The sequence below is a fragment of the Fonsecaea multimorphosa genome (genome assembly GCF_000836435.1).
Source record: "Fonsecaea multimorphosa CBS 102226 unplaced genomic scaffold supercont1.20, whole genome shotgun sequence".
Taxonomy (NCBI): Eukaryota; Fungi; Ascomycota; class Eurotiomycetes; order Chaetothyriales; family Herpotrichiellaceae; genus Fonsecaea; species Fonsecaea multimorphosa.
Window position 1 is genome coordinate 351,402 of NW_015971654.1, and position 19,199 is coordinate 370,600.

The 19,199-nt window shown below is 53.3% G+C and overlaps 9 protein-coding genes across 9 annotated transcripts; 7 read left to right on the forward strand and 2 right to left on the reverse strand.

The window, feature by feature from the left end:
- Window positions 1-379: 379 nt before the first annotated feature.
- On the forward strand, window positions 380-1,727 carry Z520_08730 (uncharacterized protein; the record flags this gene model as incomplete). Its single annotated transcript, XM_016779226.1, has 2 exons — window positions 380-1,032; window positions 1,100-1,727. The coding sequence occupies 2 exons, from the start codon at window positions 380-382 to the stop codon at window positions 1,725-1,727; spliced, it is 1,281 nt and encodes a 426-aa protein (XP_016629733.1).
- A 924-nt stretch (window positions 1,728-2,651) lies between these two features.
- Window positions 2,652-4,098, reverse strand: Z520_08731 (uncharacterized protein; the record flags this gene model as incomplete). The annotated part of the gene is made up of 2 exons (XM_016779227.1): window positions 2,652-3,780; window positions 3,848-4,098. 2 exons carry the CDS (start codon window positions 4,096-4,098, stop codon window positions 2,652-2,654), a joined length of 1,380 nt encoding a protein of 459 aa, XP_016629734.1.
- Window positions 4,099-5,971: 1,873 nt separating this feature from the next.
- On the forward strand, window positions 5,972-6,835 carry Z520_08732 (uncharacterized protein; the record flags this gene model as incomplete). Its single annotated transcript, XM_016779228.1, has 1 exon — window positions 5,972-6,835. The coding sequence occupies one exon, from the start codon at window positions 5,972-5,974 to the stop codon at window positions 6,833-6,835; it is 864 nt and encodes a 287-aa protein (XP_016629735.1).
- A 2,156-nt stretch (window positions 6,836-8,991) lies between these two features.
- Z520_08733 (uncharacterized protein) lies at window positions 8,992-10,389 on the forward strand (the record flags this gene model as incomplete). Its single annotated transcript, XM_016779229.1, has 1 exon — window positions 8,992-10,389. One exon carries the CDS (start codon window positions 8,992-8,994, stop codon window positions 10,387-10,389), a length of 1,398 nt encoding a protein of 465 aa, XP_016629736.1.
- Window positions 10,390-10,777: 388 nt separating this feature from the next.
- Z520_08734 (60S ribosomal protein L10a) lies at window positions 10,778-11,647 on the reverse strand (the record flags this gene model as incomplete). The annotated part of the gene is made up of 3 exons (XM_016779230.1): window positions 10,778-11,234; window positions 11,356-11,533; window positions 11,629-11,647. 3 exons carry the CDS (start codon window positions 11,645-11,647, stop codon window positions 10,778-10,780), a joined length of 654 nt encoding a protein of 217 aa, XP_016629737.1.
- A 537-nt stretch (window positions 11,648-12,184) lies between these two features.
- On the forward strand, window positions 12,185-12,787 carry Z520_08735 (uncharacterized protein; the record flags this gene model as incomplete). Its single annotated transcript, XM_016779231.1, has 1 exon — window positions 12,185-12,787. One exon carries the CDS (start codon window positions 12,185-12,187, stop codon window positions 12,785-12,787), a length of 603 nt encoding a protein of 200 aa, XP_016629738.1.
- An 816-nt stretch (window positions 12,788-13,603) lies between these two features.
- On the forward strand, window positions 13,604-14,388 carry Z520_08736 (ADP-ribosylation factor; the record flags this gene model as incomplete). Its single annotated transcript, XM_016779232.1, has 5 exons — window positions 13,604-13,731; window positions 13,801-13,820; window positions 13,877-14,121; window positions 14,175-14,240; window positions 14,296-14,388. 5 exons carry the CDS (start codon window positions 13,604-13,606, stop codon window positions 14,386-14,388), a joined length of 552 nt encoding a protein of 183 aa, XP_016629739.1.
- Window positions 14,389-15,267: 879 nt separating this feature from the next.
- Window positions 15,268-16,838, forward strand: Z520_08737 (uncharacterized protein; the record flags this gene model as incomplete). Its single annotated transcript, XM_016779233.1, has 2 exons — window positions 15,268-15,396; window positions 15,501-16,838. 2 exons carry the CDS (start codon window positions 15,268-15,270, stop codon window positions 16,836-16,838), a joined length of 1,467 nt encoding a protein of 488 aa, XP_016629740.1.
- Window positions 16,839-17,860: 1,022 nt separating this feature from the next.
- Z520_08738 (uncharacterized protein) lies at window positions 17,861-18,632 on the forward strand (the record flags this gene model as incomplete). The annotated part of the gene is made up of 3 exons (XM_016779234.1): window positions 17,861-17,896; window positions 17,997-18,069; window positions 18,271-18,632. The coding sequence occupies 3 exons, from the start codon at window positions 17,861-17,863 to the stop codon at window positions 18,630-18,632; spliced, it is 471 nt and encodes a 156-aa protein (XP_016629741.1).
- Between the last annotated feature and the right edge of the window lie 567 nt (window positions 18,633-19,199).

The following is a 19,199-nucleotide window of genomic DNA, read 5'->3' on the forward strand; positions in this document are numbered from 1 at the left end:
TGTGACTGGGCAGGCTGCCTTGTCCAAAGCCGACATTGAATGAGACGTCCGTTGTGGCCGCGCTCTGGCAACAACAGTGAAGATCATGGCAGGACACAGCGTCTGCCTCACCTCAAGTCGACAGTCCGAAAGCATTTATACCAAATGTGTCCGGCATTTTAATTTTCCGATCCGAACCACCGTCACAACAAGATGAGGTGAGCGAATCCAAACCAAGTTGATCTGTCGTTGTCGACCGCCTGGCACAGCCTGATACTGATCGGCGCATAGTTCTTCCGCCACAACAGCCTTGCGGCGTCGTTGCCGCCCTGACTCCATCACCGGCACCTCTCCTCCGCCTTCTCCCAACGTCGAAGACCTCGAAGCCGGCGAGGTCAGGATGGAGTTTCGTCCGGTCCCTCTGCGCGTGATGCTCAAACGCCGCTTTGTCCAGCTGCTGTTGCTCCTTTTCGTGCTGTGGTTCTTCATGTGCAAATTGACTCACTACGGTGTGTTGGTACGTCCATCTGCTCGGTATTCAGGCTTCAGGGGGCTGGATTGGTGGCATCAACTGACGCTGGTCCTGCAGTCCGGCCGCTACCTTGGTCTCTCGGCCTGCGCCAACGTCGAATTTGGCTACAATCCATCCACTGCGTCCATTCCAGCTTTTGAACCGCCAGAAAACTCAACCTATCGAGCACCAGACACTATCGATACCTTTCAAAACTACGCCTGGCGAAACCACAGTGAATGCCAAATTTCCTCCCTGGACTTACACTCTGCCTTTTCCCCCTTGTGTGTTTCGCGAGGGGACTTCCTCCGAGCCTTCTCTGGAGGCGGACGGATTGGGTTTGATCGCCCTTTCATTCCGCTCGGGTGCGACATGCGCTGGTTCACGACAGAAGAGATCTGCGAGATTTTCTCACGGTTCGAAAAAGTCATCGTCGTGGGGGATAGTATGATGAGACATGTTGTGGGTGCGTTGAATGTGCTTCTACGCAAAGATCTCGGATACGGAGCGGTGACGAACTGGAATTTTGATGATCAAGAACTGTATGTCCAGGTTTCCTATACCTCACTTTGCAGTTAAGCGATGAAAGAAACCTAATCTTCGAAACAGGCGCGACTGCTTCTGCAACCATCAGATGGACGTCAAATCCTGCTCGGTTCAAGGCATCTTCTCGACCTCGTCAGTCCTGGAACACGACCCGACAAGCCTGGCCTGTCCGAGCGAAAACCCCATCGACCTCGTCATAGAGATGATGCTCCGCTTCCCGCTCGACAACGAGGAAGTCAATCGCTACAAGGACCTACTCTCCCCGACCAAACCCGCCAAACCCTACGCCTTCATCTTCGGCCACGGCCTGTGGAATGACCTCGATCTCCGCGCCACCTTAAACTGGCTAGACGGCATCCTGGAACACACGCTCTCGCAAGCCCCTTACCTAGCCGCAGTAAACAAGAGACACGCTCACTCCATCTGGCCGCGACTGTTCATCACGCCCAACGCCGCAGGCGTCCGGAAACCCGACGAGTGGCTCGTCAGCCAGGGCGACAAGGCGCTCATGATCTTTGAGGAGAGCGTACGCGTCGAAGCATCCAAAAGAGGCGTGGAGAGTATGGGCACCTGGAACATGAGCGTGCAGGCATCCAAATATGACGGCGTCCATCTGGACCTAAAGGGCAATCTGGTCAAGGCTATGGGGGTCGTCAATTGGTTGAATCTGGTGGATGTGGACGCGTGGTGAATTGGAAGTGAAATGAAACCAGAGAGGTATACTTGCGTAAATGTTACTAGATGTGAAAAGGAAATGGAAGGATGGATGAGCTTTAGCAATGTCCAAATAAATGGTCACAAAAGACGTTTCGTTCGGTTGGTGGACAGAGAGACGACCTGTGGCCATCTTTTTCATATTCATCTTCTCTCCCCCTATATACCCTCGTATTTATTTCAATTCATCCACATCTCTTGCCCTTTTCTGCCGATATACATATACATATGTGCCGATTCAAGACCTTGCACGGACCGAATTGAACAGAGCTGTATATATGTCTTGATTTCCAGTCTTTGCGTTCGCGCGCGTCATCCCACGTTATATACCCCAAACTCACCACAGCCTGCTCTCCTCCCGCTTGGTTACCCTTCCTTTCAGTTCCGTGTCATCGTCGTCGAGTCGTACATGGGATGGCATCCCCTGTGGCAGGGATATGAGATCCCCCCATGCTCCACCACCGTTCTTATGTCGTGGGTGTGTCCGGTCCGCTCGTTGGCGAATGCAAATGCAATGCAGCGTCGGATGTGGGTTGTAAGTATGTAAGTAAGTAAGTGTGTAATTCGGAAGACGGAGGAGACACTCAAAGCGGTGATTCACTCCGGGTGGAGCATCGGATATCGGATGTGTGTGCCTCGAGCAGTACGAGTGCGATGCCGTGCGACAGCGCCGTGTGACAGATAGTGTGTCGGATCTAACGCAGTGACTTCTCACGGCACGAGATTGACACCAAAGTGGTGACTGGGCGGGTGTGTGTCTTCCTGGCTGGCTAGATAACATGCTAGCTGGTTGTAAATGAGATGCTTTGTCCTCGCAGCCAATAAGGTGCTGGTATCGTTCTTCAGTGGTTGACTCTGAGTACGGGAGTGTGTGTGTAGGTGAGAGAGAGAGAGCGCATATTCATGCACGTCTCATAGGGCGCCAGCCGGCAACGACCACGCGAGCCCAGAGCAGCAGGGAGCCAGTAACAAGAATGGCGGCGCCGCTCCAGAGCTGCACGCCCCACCACTGGCCTGTGCTCTTGAGGATCGCGCCGGAGACCGGGGTGCCAACCAATAAACCAAAGGCGGAGATGAAGAAGCATTGGCCCATACGGGTGCCGATCTTGGACATGTCGCGGGTTAAGGTGACGATAGCGACCGGGGGCAGCGAGACGAAGCCACCACTGAAGAAACCATACACCAACGCGAAAGCCAGCAAACCGCCAAGGGACTTGATGCCGATCCACACGAGGGCCAGCACGGCGGCGATGGTGGCGCAGGGGACCAGCACGTTCAAGGGCCCGATGCGGTCGGCGAGGGTGTTGGGGATGATCCGCCCGGGAATGCTGGCCGCGTTGATGATGGGCAGCAGGTAAAAGGCCAGGTTCTCGCCCGTGATGTTCTTCGAGATGGCGTACGGGCCGATGTAGTACAAGGGCCCGTACAATCCGACAAAGCCGAAGAACATGGCGACGCAGAAGAGGGTGTAGGGCAGCTCCTTGAACGCGGCCAGGTCCGTGAGCGGTCGTCGCGCCTTGGGCAGCACGCGCGGCTTCATCACCAGCACCGAGAACCACACCGTCACCAACGAGATGAAGCCCATGGTGCGCGTCGCCCACCCGAACCCCACCTGCTGCTGCAGCTGCCGGAACACGATCGGGTAGATCAGACCGCCCAGGCTCGAGCCGGACGCGGCCAGTCCGTTGGCCAGGGCCTTGCGCGTGGAGAAGTACTGCGGGAGGATGGCGACCGAGGGCACAAAGACGCACCCGTTGCCGACCCCGATGCAGAAGGCCTGCGCAAGCATCGTCTGCCAATACTCCTTGGCCAGCGAGGTCATCATGAACCCCAGCGGGACCAGGACCGCCCCGATCATGATCAGCTCTCGAAAGTACCCGGAATCATACAGGGGGCCCGAGACAAGCCCGACGAGCAGCAGCAGGAAGGCTTGGATGGACCCGATCCACGAGATGTCGCTTGGTGATGCGTGCCAGAGCGGGTTGGTCTCGTAGTATGTTTGGAAGACGCCAAAGGCATTGACAGTTCCCCTAGAACTTTGTCAGTTGAAGAGTAGACCACATATGGATTGGGATCTAAGGAGATCAAAGCGCCTACCAGGAATTGAAGAAGAGGAAGAAGGAACCGACAACTTGCATCCATGCAGCCAAGCCGCCATTTGGAGGAGGGCCCGGGTCGTCACGGCCTTGCTCTCGAGGACCTCCATTATCTGAGGCGGGCGTGATGTTGATGTTTGCCTCTGCGTCAATGGCCTTGTCCAGGTTGGACTCGACCCGGATCATCTCTGGCCTCGAGGCCGACAGATTTTTCTCGTCGAGTTCATCTTCGAGGACGGTGGAGGAGCTCATGATTGGAGGAGGCGAAAGCCCAGGAGGAAGAGAGCTTGCAAGCGGTGGAAAAATGGGCCATGTAACGGGCAAGCTGTTCGAGAGGAATGTTTTTGAGATCTCTCACGGATCGAGCCGCACAACGGGTTCTTGACGAGACTTACGAGGCATGGCAGAACTTCCCAATGCAGGAAAAAGAGCAGGGCAGTCAAAGAATTTCAAAGCAGACGATTAGTTTTTGCAATGGCAGGGCGTCATGAACAGGAAAAAGTGGAACAAGGGCATGGGCCTTTGTCCCACTGCCACCATTCCATAGGGATCGAGGCAAGCGATATCATGGGAAAGGGCGGGGAGATGGGATGGGTGCAGTCTGCGGTATGTCCATTGCACCGAGGCCCCTCTGCAGACGGCAAAGATGGGTTGTTTGCAACTGGCCCAGGAGTTGGCCTCGTGAGTAATGGGACGAGGAGTCATAGGTAAACACCCACTGGGCAAGGCACTGAGTCGTGCCTGGAAATGGGGCAAGTTGACTCCATGAAGACGACAAAATGGGTGCCGAACATCCGTGGGCCGGCCGGAGATAGAGTGCCTCTCTCGTCATGATTGTGTGCGGTCCGCTACTGTGCGCGTATGTGCCGGCTATTTGGACCATGGCCGGAGGAGAAGAACCAAATAATGGGACCCGAGGGACCGCCAAAGACCCTGCAGACTGTACACCGTAGAGGCGTATTGCGTACAAGCGGTGGGCATCTCCAAGCATTTGCCGGGTTCTGTGCCGACACGTTGCACCGGTGACCGGACAACGAGGGCAATGTGTCGGTGAAGCTGTTTGAGGAGATGAAGATCTGGTCCATCAGACACATGTTTATATATTATATATATATATCAGACAAGTGAGATGTGGTTGATTGGGAGATTTTGATTCGCCGCAGAGGTAAGATGAAGAAGGGGTGGGCCTGAAGATGACATGCCTCGACGGTACCTTTATACGGAGCAGGGAGGAAATGTATTGCTCTGTATCTGGATCGTTGTATAGGGAAGAGAGCTGACTGGGTTGGCGTCAAGACCATCTCGTATGCACATAGGTACCTGATGTCATGGAATTGCTTCACATGTCCCTTGCACTTCCACATGCAAATATCCTGATACTCGATAACTTCTATGCGGGCATCTGAAACGCCATCAATGGGGCCGGGGAGCGAGGGCGGCAATTGACTGCGACTCTCGACCCTCGATCCTGAAACGTCCCTCATCTCCTTGTTTTTCTGTCCTTGTCGCCAACATGAAACAGCCCTTCATCTCTGCCACAATTAGACGCCATGCGCCCATCCAGAGGTCTATGACGCTATCCACGTCGAGCCTTCGACGACTGCTTTCAGATCCATTGGCTGTCATGGCTCCTCGCAGGCTGAGGCTCTGTTACCCGCGTGGGATAAGAATAGTTCGCCCGCGAACCTCGAACCGACCTCATGGACGGCCCTCAACTTGAGTATTGCCATGCCCATGCACTGGTCGAGATTGTACCCTGCGCCTCCCAAGGCAACCTGTATTCTGTGCAATCAGCGAGGCCACAGTCCTTTGCTCAGCCCATGATGTCTGTGGCATCTACCGCTGACCTCAGTGGAGGACAGGTGCAAGAGAATCAACAAGCGATCCAGGTAGGCGAGCCTGAGGGACATAGATATGCCTCTTGCCTCGTGTTCGTCTGCATCGTTTCCTTTGACACTGCATCTCTTTGATCCCCCTCCTTTTAATACTGTCCTCCTCAGCGGTGCTGGATAATAGCACAACTGTCTTACTACATACAACACTTTCGTCATTGCGCTGGACGCTGGAAACTCCCCCTACAAAAGACACCCATAATCTCTAATCACCAACGCAATCACCACTCATCATGAGAACAGATCCTCGCCGGAAGAGCACAGGCAACGGAGCCTTCCTGATCTCTAGTAGTCGGTCTCAGTCGACAGCAAAGATGGACCGGGTACTTCCTCCACGACCTCGCAACCCAGCCTTGTACCGACTATACAAGTTTCGGACCATCCTGCTGCCGATTCTTCTTGCCTTGGATTTCAGCACATTGATCCTGGCTGCCATTTACGCCTATTGTGTAGCGAAGCCCTACACGAACGTCGTGGCCGGAGCCAACTCTTCCATCTTTGGCAAACGAGAGACAGCACCCTACGCCTCGAGCACCGCGCCCTCAACGGGCAACACTTCAATCTATGCAGCGGAAACACAACCCGAAACCGCGCTTTTGTTCTATGCTCTTACCGCCGGAGGTCTTTCTCTGACCCACCTCGTTCTGGAGCTCACCATGCACCACAACACCCCTAGGTTACTCTCCCTTCGCAAGGCCTACATCATCTTGCTTGCCACTTCCTCCCTTCTCATCTGTGGCTGGATCACATCCCTCTCCTTCTGGATGCACTGCGAACTACCTATCTTCAACCAAAATATATCCGGCCAGGCCGTGTGTCCCGTGCAAGTCCGGGGCCATTTTATGTATGGCATTCACGAAGTGAGCATTGCAAGAATCGTGGTGGGTTGGGTTGTCGTCATGATGTACGTGGCCCATGTGGTATTGATGGTGATGGGTTGGCGGGCGCAGAGGAGAATTTGGAGGATCATTGGTCCTCAAAAGGGTGACGGTGATGTCGAAATGACACATGGGGAGGCAAGGGTTGTTGTGGTCAGATTCGGCGAGGATGTGAAAGAGGCCGATGAAGGGTCGGGGAAAGAGACGACAGTGGTATAACATCCCCAGTCATGGATCATGATATTACGAAACTTGTATTTCATGGCGCGATGTAAAAATAACGGGCTGCTGGGATTGCCCTTCCAAGAAAGGATGAGATATACTGGGATGTTACCTTGATGACTATATATCGAAGATCCAGTATTGTAAGCGACGCGCACACAAAAATAGAGACTGAAGATACACAATGTCCCAGACTGACTGTAATCCAGAACGAGAGATGAACAGTTGCATGATTGAAATTAGGTGCTGTTTCAGCGGCATCGCGTTGGCTTGCAAATTTCCCACCATCCAAGGACGTCGCGGCTGAGCCCTTTTCCTTTCATCTCCTCAGGACGTTTTCCTGTGTGGGTTGTCAATGAATCGGAGATGAAATTGAAGGAGTAGGTCTCGCTTTTGAGTCGCGTCCCGGAGCGGGGAAGTGCATTTTAGAGGTGTGGCTACTGCAACATGCAGTGGCTGCTTCGGAGCAGGGGAAGAAAGGATAATAATAATTGTAAAGGGACGAAGCAACGGGTGGATGACAATGTCCGCGCTGAGTTGCATAATTGGTGGCAGGGTTTGCATTGTTGATGACGAGGACGAAAATAAGGGGCGAGCACAGGATAATTAGTGGGAGCTTGGCACGCCGATCGCAGCCTCGACCGAAGTATATATCCAGCCTTGCCCCGGGTCAACCACAGTCTTCACCCTCAGTTCCAGAGTTTCTCTTTTTTCTGCCAAACCTTCACCCACCTTTTTGGTCGTCACCTGATGAGGCCCGTTTTTATGGGTTTATTAATCATAAACACGAAATATTCCTCAACAATTGTCGGATCTGGCACTCATCAATCTGCAAAAATCCAAAACATGGGGTTCAAAGAACCACCTTGGTGAGCAGAGTTCCATTGATGGTGATGCGTAACCACTACGGAGGCCGCTCCCAGGGAACACTGATGTCTACCAACCGCGTTGTTACCAACAAAAAAGGCTCAGAAGCGAGAGGCGGGGGAGGGTGATAGGGGTTGAGCGCTCAGGAGGAAGAAAGAGAAGGAGGACGAGCAGGTGGGATTCGACACACAACAACAACAACACAACAAAACAAAAAAAAAAAACCAACCCGCAAGGGTGAGTTTCTCCAAAGTTGAGTTTTTGCCTTTTTGTGCGATGCCCAGGGGATCTTTTTTTTTTGTGTGTGTGGCTGCCCCCTTCACTTATCAGGGCATCTATCACCCCAACGATCACCTTGGCGTGATTGTCTACCAAACCTGCCAAATTAACCAAACGCAGCTCATTTTGCCTGCCGTTGGCAGCAGCCCAAGCCGAATTTTAGGCGATTCTTGGTTCGCAGGGTCAGGCCTTGATTTGTGACTGCCTGAACTTACTCCTTTCTGGTACGCAGCTCAGAAGAAGTTCGCTTTCCCGACCCTCTCAAGGGCGCTGCTTCAATCCCAAACCTGCAGGATGTATATCTGCCCCAACATATGCTTCCTTTCCAGCTTTTGAAACTTCATGGAATCGACCATGTAGGCACATCACGGTAGTGTGTTCCTGATGGTGTGCCGCAGCTTTTAAGTTGCCATTTCCTCCTCGGCCCTTGACCCAGATCTATTCTGAGATACCAGCTGCATGAGGACTTGTTGGGCTTGACTTCTCAAATAAATGGAAACGTGGAGAAGATCTTTACTCTGTACCAGATCTGCCCCCAGCTCCTCGACCCATGTCAGCGCGACCGAGCTTCTGCAGGCGTCGAGCTGCAACTATCCAATGATTTGATGTCAATCAGAACGGCAAGTCCTTTGACTCTTTCCAGCTTCAACTAAGTCTGCAAGAGAAGCGAAGAGCCGGGGGAAACATGCCTGGGATGGTGCTCTTTCCTGAATTCTAAGCTATAAAGGTGGTAGATAATAGACTGGGCCCGATGTTTGTTGGCAGCCTCTGATCAGGAGAACTCCTACTACTCCGGAAATCGTAATATATATTTGTTCCTAAGCAGCTCCGTACAATTGTCTGGTATGCAGTTCAAGGCGTCCAATCACCATTTGAAGTAACCGATGACGAGGCTGCGGGAGACGGGCTCTCCACTTTACCCGAGAGCTTTCCCGCGCCCGCGAATTTCAATGCGAGGGCCACACAACTCTTCCACTCAGCAGAACAAGTCCAACTGATTGGGAATCATGGCGACTATATTCCCGCGTCGAGCCAGCTTCGTCTGTCGCTCATGCCAGAAGCTCTCTGCAGTGAAATCCAACCGGCGACAATTCATCTCGCAAGTCGCGAGCCCCACGAAGCAGGAACCCATCGTCCTTCCCAAGCCGCGCAGACGCATATCAGTGCCATTAGCAAGAAGAGCTGCCCCCGTGGCAGCAGCAGCAGAGTCGCCTGCAGATGGCAATAGCTCCGTGTCAAAGCGAACTTCATCTTCTGCAGAGATCAACAGGACTTCAGCGGAAGTTTCTTCAACAACCAGCCTCGACCCTCCCCGCAGACTCAATGAGTTCCGCAAATTTGTCGCACAGATACAGTCGAGCAATGCTGCAGCTGACAAGGACGATGTGCTCGAGGCACTGATGGATATGTACGAGTTTGCGGGTGTGCTGGTGCATGGTGGGACGGGCAAGATGGTGCCCGAAGAGACTGCAGCAAGGACAACAACCACACAAGGCAAGGAGATGGGAGACGCATTACTTCAAGATCTGGCCGAGGACAATAAGTCGTCGCCAAGACTGCAGAGTGTCGGTGTAGCCACCATCGACTCGATATCTGTCCCTGGCACAGGGACACAAACGATGTCCCTCTCCTTCCGCGAAGATGCGGCAAAGCGTGTCTCCCAGCTCGCCTACGACCTCCTGCGCGACCCCAAAGTCTACATCACCGAAGACATGCTGCAGATGTACGTGCGCATTCTGTGTCTACTGGGTCGACCAGAATACCTGCCCGAGATCTTCCACCTCTACGCGACGAAGAAAATCCCCGCCGCGGACAGCAGCAACCCCGTGAAATACTCGAATCCGTGGCCGAGACTGCCCAAATACGCCGTCCCGCTCGACCTCGCAGAAGCGGCCCTCGAATCGGCCATCCTCAAGAAGAACCTGCCGCTGGCACTGGCCATAATCGACACGACGGTGGGTGCGCCGGCGTTTCGCACAAACAAGGCCCTCCGCCAGGGCAGTGTGCCGGGGCTCATCGTCGGCGCGACGCCCCTCATAGCCTACGCGGGCGCGGACTGGGTCTCGCACTGGCAAAACACGATGGACGTCGAGATGGCCAAGTACACGGCCATCGCCGGCGCGGTGGCGTACATCGGCACGCTCACGACCATCGGATTCGTCGCCGTCACCACCTACAACGATCAAATGCAGCGGGTGGTATGGCGGCCGGGGACGCACCTGAGCAGCCGGTGGCTGAGGGAGGACGAGAGACGGTTCTTCGACCGCTTGGCCCTCGCCTGGGGATTTCAGGACAAGAGCCGGTGGGGCGAGGAGCACGGCGCCGAGTGGCAGAGGTTGAGGGACGAGTGTGGCCTCAGGGATATGATTCTGGACAAGACGGATTTGATGGAGGGCATGAAGTGAGTGGTATCTCTAGATACCTACCTAGCAGGTAGTTCTGTTTCTGCAAAACAGGAACAACGCTACAATCTCAGTGTCCTTGTGGATCATTGATTATTTCTCACCATCCGGATGTGGCTTGCTACTTTGTTCAGCGTGAAATTTGTCTTTTTGGATTTGTTCTACCCTTGATCTTCTCATTGGCTATCTTCGTTGGCATGCATGTAAAGTCGTACGAAAATGACCGCAGGCTTTGAGCAGGTTTGCTCTTCCCTTTTCTCGATTATCTATCTGAGGGCGGTGTGCAGCAATTGCTCGACTGACTGACTATTGGCACCCGCACCTCATGCGGTCAAATCCGTACCGGAACTAAGGACTTCAACCAGAACCCAGAAGCAGACGAGGGGGTTGTCTAGTAGAGTCTCTTGGGCGGGCTCATGCTAGCCTTGATGGTCAAGCTGCCGACGTTCTGCCACCCTTTCTTCAACAAGCTGACCAGGTAGTTGATGGCCAGCATGATGTTGCTGATGAGTTCGTCCTCGGTCATGCCCACGTTCCCCACGGCGACACCCATGCACAGCACCTTCTTGAGCTGGAACTTGATGGTCGATTTCACCTCGACGATCTTGGCCGAGAGGTCCTCGGCGTGCGAGATGGGCGTGGGGAACTTGCCGGCCTTGGACAGACCGGGGCCCAAAAGACGGGGGATCTGCTTGATCAAGGAGTCCGAGGAGAGGAAGGCGTCGTACTTGCGCGCCAGCTTCTTGATCAGCTTCTTGTTCTTGTTCAGCTTCTTCAGGTCGTCCGACGACATGGCGTCGACGCCCAAGTGCTTGGCTCGATCGATGTCGTGTTGGTCACCCAGGACGCTGTACTCCTCGTCAGCATCAAAGTCCTTTTTTTCTTTCCCTTCTTCTTCTTCTTTCCAGTCCACTCTATCTTTTGATTTTTTTTCTCCCGTGCTCTCGCAGTGAAAAGTCTCAGACATACCAGATTGTCATGTTCGGTCTGGGAACGGTGGGCAGCTTGATGGTCCCCGAGAAACGCTTGTCACGCTGGGGATCATAGTTCTTGAGGCCGATCTGGAGTTCGACGGTCTCGAGGAAGTTCCGCTTCTTCTCATTGAGAGAGTAGTCGAGAAGTTGTTGGACGTTCACGCGCACTCCGGCTGTAGAGGGGCAAATATTCCGTCAGCGAAAAAGTTCAAGATTGGTGGCGTGTTTTCAGCCCGGTGGTTTGCTGGAGAAAGGGCTGTCGACTTACCGACTGTAATTTTCGACATGATGAGGACAGTCTTCCAGAAGAATTGATCAAATTCTTTTGGTGAGGCACTGCGCAAGAAACGGGTTGGAGGAATCAGAGAAAGTAATTCGGAGAATGGCGAGTTCAAGGGTCGAAAATCGATTGTGAGCGATGCCAAGACTTACCAAGCTTATCCCTTTTAGGGAGTAGTCTATTTTTTCCTCAAAGGATACTATCAGCTGATTGGCTCTGGTCTGAATGTGCCTTGCTTCCATCTTCTCGTTTACTGCGATACCCGGCAATAACCAGCTGTATTGCTATCGTGCTACGGCATCTGTCGAGCTGATGGCCGGCGCGTTGTTTGCCGCTGGACCTTAGCCCAGATTTTGCAATGGTGTCTTAGTCGCTTTTGCTAGAGTGCAAATGAGTCCGTTGCAGTGAGTCACTACAGCATCAGTTGAGACACCAGGGGCTTTCTCAGATCTATACCCCAGAACGGCCCTTTTTGCAATCGGATTCAGATTTTGGTCTCATCCCGCATTGTACAGGCTTTGACAGCATCTCTCCCCTTCTGCCCATGGCTTCCTTCTCTGTCCAGGCTCTACCCAATCCGGCCCCGGACCATGACACGTTTCTTGAATATTCATCGCGACTCAAGACCCTCAGGCTTAGAAGTCTGAAAGAGCATGCGAAGAGCTTCATATCCAGATATGAGAGTGAAGTCAGCCAGCCAGAAGAGTTCTGGCTGAACAGACTTCGAGACAATCGAGCCACCCACCTTATCTTGCTTCGCCATAACGCGCTGACTCACGAATCGACCCTGTTGCAGAATCAATGGGTCGGATTTGTGGTCATCACCGCACCCACCCGCAAGGAAGTCGACGATGTAGGTCGGTCATCATCCGCCGAGTGGTACATGGCGGCACTCTATGTCGAGCCTGAGGTGCGTGGGCAAGGGTTGGGAAAGCGCCTTGTTCAGGCGACCATCGACCATGTCAGGGATAATTCGTCAAGGGAACATGACGAGTCCCCATGCTGCCTCACAAGCGTGGTACATGGCAATGAAAATGCCCTGGAACTGTATCAAAAACTTGGATTTCGGATCATCAATCCAAAGGAAGAGGTGGAGAACGAAGGAAGGAAGTATCTTTCAACGAAAATGAGGATTGAGGTGTACTAGAAAGACTAGCACTGTGGTTTTCCATGGGGGAAACATGGGAAGTCGATCAGTTAGTTGCCCATGTGCTGAGGTGCAGTATGGTGTGATGATAAAAACCCGAGCCCGTTTCCTGTTGAAACGGGCAGGACGGCGACGTCTGTCAACGGTCAACCTTGGTCGCAGGCCAAAGAAACAAATATTAGTCGTCTTCTCGCCTCATTGAACCCAGGCTTGCTGCTATCTTATGAAGTGTATAATCATCTCAAAAGTGATCCAAATCAAGACGCCTGATATCCCAGCCTCGAGTTTACAGCCTGCGCCGCGGCTCGCACCAACATTTTTCATCTGCAGGAGGGCTTGGCGACCATCGGCTACGAGTCCAACTTCGCCAGGCCAACTATCCACCGGGCGTCCTGAGAACTTGTCCACTTTCAGACTTGCTTCGCCCATTGTCCATCTTTAATCCTGACAATCACGTCCACCTAGCATCTTGACGCTCTTTTGCCTGCCTCTACGCCAGGAATAGAGTTACTTGGCCCTTCTGGTAAGCCAAAGAATTCCAGCTGCCTGCCCCCAAAATCCATCACCGGCTCCAGGTCCTCAAGGACAAAGTGGCCACACATGTGCCCTTGGGTCGCGCGACGGCGAAGGGACGGTCCTGCGATTTCCTTTATATCTCAGGCTTTCTTTGACCTTCAGACCCCGTTCTCTACTCTGTTATAACACATTATCTTGCACACGGCTGCGCGTCTCCGGATTGTCCCTAGCTGACCCTATTTGCCAGACCGCCTTACCCACAATCTCCCTCGTCACGACCTCCTCAGCTGAATCGCAACCATGGGTCTCGCATTCTCAAAACTGTTTGACAGACTATGGGGAAAGAAAGAGATGAGAATTTTGATGGTTGGTCTTGACGCTGCCGGAAAGACAACCATTCTGTACAAGCTCAAGCTTGGTGAAATTGTGTATGTGATATCAGCTGCAGCTTGCAGAGTCCGTTGAAACCCCTAGAAACCCGCACTAACGTTGTACAGCACTACAATTCCCACTATCGGTATGATGAGAGATCAAATCCCCCTAGATTGGCTTTAGATTAACCTGCGCGGCCAGGATTCAACGTCGAAACCGTCGAATACAAGAACATCCAATTCACAGTTTGGGATGTTGGTGGGCAAGACAAGATTCGGCCTCTGTGGAGGCATTACTTCCAAAACACCCAGGGCATCATTTTCGTGGTCGACTCCAACGATCGGGATCGTATCGTTGAGGCACGTGAGGAACTTCAACGTATGCTCAACGAGGATGAGCTGCGTGATGCTTTGCTCTTGGTCTTCGCCAACAAACAGGATCTACCAGTGAGTGCAAGAGCACATGATTTTCCCTATTGCTGGCTCTGACTCTGCTCCAGAACGCCATGAACGCTGCCGAAATCACCGATAAGCTTGGTCTGCACAGTCTCCGACAACGCGCCTGGGTAAGAAGAAACGACGTTGTTATTTCAGTGAGCGATCCACTAATACGTGATACAGTATATCCAATCCACCTGCGCAACCTCCGGTGATGGTCTCTACGAAGGTCTCGAATGGTTGAGCAACTCGCTGCGCAAAGCCGGTCACTCCTGAACGACTTCCCCTCGGACAAGTGCGTATACTTGTCTCAAAAATGGACCAGTCGTCTCGAACGCGAGGTTGCTACCAAACAATTTACTGTCAAGATGGTCTTTGCAAGACCTGCAGTCATTCATAGTGCCCTCCACAATTCAAAATTTCGGTGACTGCAGCCAGCTTGTCATGGTGATAGGACGAACAAGGTGAAAGTGAAAGGCTCCCATCCACCCGCATATTCATGATCTGCTTGTTTCTGGTCTGTCACGATCTTCATATGGTTTCCGGGGAGTTGAGTCTCAGGTAGTTCCGAGTTTTTTGTGCGAATTGCTGGCATACCTTGGCTTCGGGCGGCAGGATCCGGTACCTGTAACTTGAACTCTGCAGAAAAACGAAGGCAAGGTTGTAAGCAATGAATAGATTTGGTTCTGAGAAAACAGCCTTGAAGGGTGAAATAATTGTGTTGCCTGCGACTAAAGCTGTAGGCATATCGGTCGTGATGTGCCATGCACTGCGGAGTAGTGCCGTGAGGACGCCCAAAGTTGCCTCTTGCTCACGAGCGTAAAGTGACTTAAGTCGACTCCGCCGCGGTCGTATGACGAGTTAGCAATTGCCAACCACCAACCACCAACCACGTCTGCGAAAGTAACTTCATAAACGCCCCCAGGCAGCTGGCTATTATCGGTATATGTGCATTCACAGAGACATGACTTGAATCTAGTCCAGGAGTTTCTCCTTGTCACCCACACAAAACTCAAGCATCTTAAAGGGCACACGAGCCTCACCATCCTCGACCTGTCGCTGCCCAACCTCCCCTCTTCAACGACCTACAACATTGCATTGAGGAAAGAGTGACGAGAAGAACAAAACACCAACCTTCAAGAGCCTGGCAGCAAGATGCCTGCTCCTCCACCACCTCCGCCGCCACCTCCACCTCCTCCAAGCATGGGAGGACCTCCACCTCCGCCGCCTCTTCCTGGAGGCTCACTGCCTTCAGGGCCGCCCAAGGCAGTTGCAAAAGGACGGGTATGTTATACAATCTCTTGTGTATTTGGTGGTGTGGGGAGAGACGGTGGCCAGGATGAGAGAGCGCAAATAACATACTGTACAGTTGCTGACTTGCTGGGCAGGACGCGTTGTTATCAGACATCACCAAAGGCACAAGGTTGAAGAAGGCTGTCACGAATGACCGTTCGGCGCCTCAAGTCGGGAAGGTTTCTGGAAGCGGAGGAGGCCCTATAGCAGGAGCACCGCCGGTCCCTGGAGGAATGAAAGCACCCAGCGCACCCAGCGGCCTCGCCCCCCCAGTCCCCAGTGGTGGGAATCGAGCCCGAAGTCACAGTGATGCGGGCGGCGAGACCAGCCTCGATGGACCACCGCAGTTGGCGGGATTGTTCGCTGGAGGAATGCCAAAATTGAGGAAGACGCGAGGAGGAATCGACACTGGAGCCGGTTTGGACGGTGCTCATTCAGACTCGGAAGCATCAACACCAGCCATTCCTCGACCTGCATTATCAACGGCGCCACGTCCGCCGTCAATGCCTGCTCCTCCTGTTCCAGGCTTCAGACCTCCTCTACCACAGTCAACGGACTCTGCTCCGGCAGTTCCGAGTCCCTTGGCCAATCTCAAGAAGCCTCCTCCAAAACCATTGTCCAAGCCTTCGTCCGTGGCCAATCTAGTAGCTGGAAAGCCACCTCCTCCCCCGCCGGCTGCGCGAAAAATCAGCGTTGCTGCTCCCCCTCCTCCGGCTCCTCCACCACCTCCGCCTTCGTCCTCGAGTTCTATACCTCTTGCACCACCTCCTCCGCCGCCCTCAATAAGCTCAGCCCCTCCAGCGCCTCCTCCACCGCCGCCGCCTCCAGCAGCAAGCCCTGCGCCGCCAGCACCCCCTCCTCCACCACCGCCATCAGCAAGCCCAGCTCCTCCGGCTCCTCCGCCACCACCTCCAAGCTCGGCACCTTCATTCGCACCACCACCTCCAAGCTCGGCGCCATCGTTAGCACCACCTCCTCCGCCTTTACCGCCTTCCACCTCTCCAGGACCATCATCTAGGTTAACACCTCCTCCCCCGCCAGGCCCACCTCCACCACCTGCTCAGCCACCGACAACAAATGGCGCAGGTTCGTCTCTGGCGCAGAGGGCAGCAGCAGCAGCATTTGGGAGACAACCATCTTACTCGATGCCCGAAGCTCCCCCCTCACCGTCATCCCCTGTTTCGCCACCTGCTTCGCGACGAGTATCACAAATGCCATCTCGCTCAACGCTAGATGCGAGTTCATACACTCTGACCAATGGGAGCTTGTTTGGCGCCTCAAGCGGATCGGGTCCGACCAGAGTTGATGATAACCGATGGAAGTTCCAGGACGAAAGCCAGTTACCTCCACCACGCCCATTTACGGGCGTGCCGAAAAGATATCGTGCAGGGAGGGGGAGTAGTGTTCCGCTCGATCTTGCGAGTTTAGAATGATATTGTCGGACTTCTAGGGGCAATCCGAGCTTCTTTACAAAGGATAACAGGAGTGTCGAGCCCTCCGCAAAACCCTCGGTGTTTCAATGTCTCGCACAGCAATAACCAGCCAGACTAGAGACCCGGCAAGACACGAATGAATCATCCCCTGTCGAGTCTTCCATCTCGATCACGACTACTCCTGTAAAGCCCGTTCCAACATAGTGGAGCACAAGTGGGTCGGTGGAAATGGTATCCGAACGTCATAGCATGGAAGTCTTCTGGAAACAGTAGGGTTACAAGGTTATCTTGGGTACAAAAGGTGGGACGGTGAGTATACAGGTTGAGAGACGAAAGGTGCCCAAGTATTGGCGAACTAGGTGATATGGGTTTAGGATCAGCAAGCGTCAATTGACAGAGACGTCTAGGTAAGGCGTGTCAAGGCGTCGTCGTCCTCGGCTTCAAAATGAAGAATGAAAAGCTTGAAAGCGTCAATGGGAATGGCAAAAGTGTGGTTGAAGTTATTGGTGGACAATTCATTGCCTGGGCTGCTCTATATCAGTGTACAGCCTTACTTTCTGCTTCCCTATCCGCTCACTTTGCCCTCTCGACCGGACTTCAATTGGTACGTCCAGCAATTCAGAATTTTCTCACTTTCCCTTCTCTCTTTCCTTGAAGGGTACCTAGGTAGGTTCCCAGCTGAAATTCACTTCCCAGACCGACAGATTTTTCGTCGTTCCCGATCCCACCCCGTCTATAAATATCTGCCTCACCTCCCTCTCTCTCCCAGTCTTCTTTTCCCTTTCCACAACATCACCTCAACCGTCTATCTCAAGCTTTTCTTCTGCGTCCATCTATTCGACCATCCTCAAGATCCTCAGCATCCTGTCTTGTAAGTCCACTTACCCCCGCCCGCTCTCATACAACTCGAAAGTCTACGACATTAGCTAACCGATCCAAGTAGACAATTTCACTGCGGACACAGTCTCCCTCACAAAAATCAACCTTACGCGCAAAGAAAAACCACCTCTACTACCATCAACATGCCGATGACTTGGGATGCCGATGCGGACGCCCGGGTATGTATATATCCCACGGATCTCCTCGTGAATCTTCGACAGCTACATCAGTTCACTGCTCTTGAGTCGAAAGCATGACTGACTTTGCTCTCTGCCGCAGCTCTTTGCCGCGGTTCTCGCCACATCTGAGATCAAGATCGACTATCCCGCTGTTGCGGCGAGAATGGGAAATGGTAAGTCTCGATTATGGCTGTGCCATGTTTGATGTTGCCTTTTTACCCTCCACCACAGTCAATACCGAAGCCACACACATTGTGCTCTCTCTCTCTCTCTCTCGCCTCGGCGTGCGGTGTTGTCCCTTTCACCTCTCCATCAAAAGTTGACTTAAGATGTCCACTCCCGGCTAACCCATATCCGCATTGTACACAATTCAGGATGCAGCGCAAAAGCAGTGACCCACCGCATCACGAACATCAAAAATAAAGCCAAATCCCTTGAGGATGGCGACGCTCCACTCCCGACGCCGGCCGCCTCCAATGGAGCAGCTGGAGGTCGCAAACGCGGGCCCAACAAGGCGAAAAGCACAAAGGCCAACGACTCGGAAGATGCCGACGGCGCGGCGGCGAAACCAGCGGCCAAGAAACGCAAGACCACGGCAAACGGAGCGAAGAGTGCTGGGACTAAGAAAGCTACTGCGCCGGAAGCCGCTGAGCCAGTGAAGAAGGACGAAGAAGAAGATGAGAATGATGAGGCGGTGGGCAGCGACGAGGAGGCGAAGGATGAAGAGTCGGCTTGAAGTCGCTCCTAGCCCTTTCTTTTTCACCCATCGCACAAACTGCTGAATCACGACGAGAGCTCGAAAAGAAGAAGAAAAATTCATTATCGCGACGTGTGGAGGAAACCAAGAAAACATCCGTCGTTCAACATTTCAATCGAATCCCCCCCAAAAACAGAGCTGAAGAACAAAACACCGGGAGTCGTGAATCGTGAATCAAACCCATACCACCTTACACCCCACCCCTATTAGGACTCACTAGGCTTTTAAGGCCGGGGCACCGACAAATCCAGGCCGGGAAACACGGGCAGCGGACAAGAACATACTTGACAATTCCGGACGACGACGAACGGGGGGGTGTGGGAGAATATCTTAGGGACTTCGGAAGTTGGGGGGCTGGCTAGCTAGCTAGGAACTCTCGGGAAGGAGGGGAGATAGACTACGCTGTGCTTGTTGCTGGTGGGCTGTTCCTTTACTTTACTTTACTTGTGCTTGGGGGGTTTTGCAGCTGGGAGTGATGATTGTGAGCTCGCAAAAGGCCCCTTTCAGGATACCGATTTCGATATCGATATCGATATCGAAGGGGGG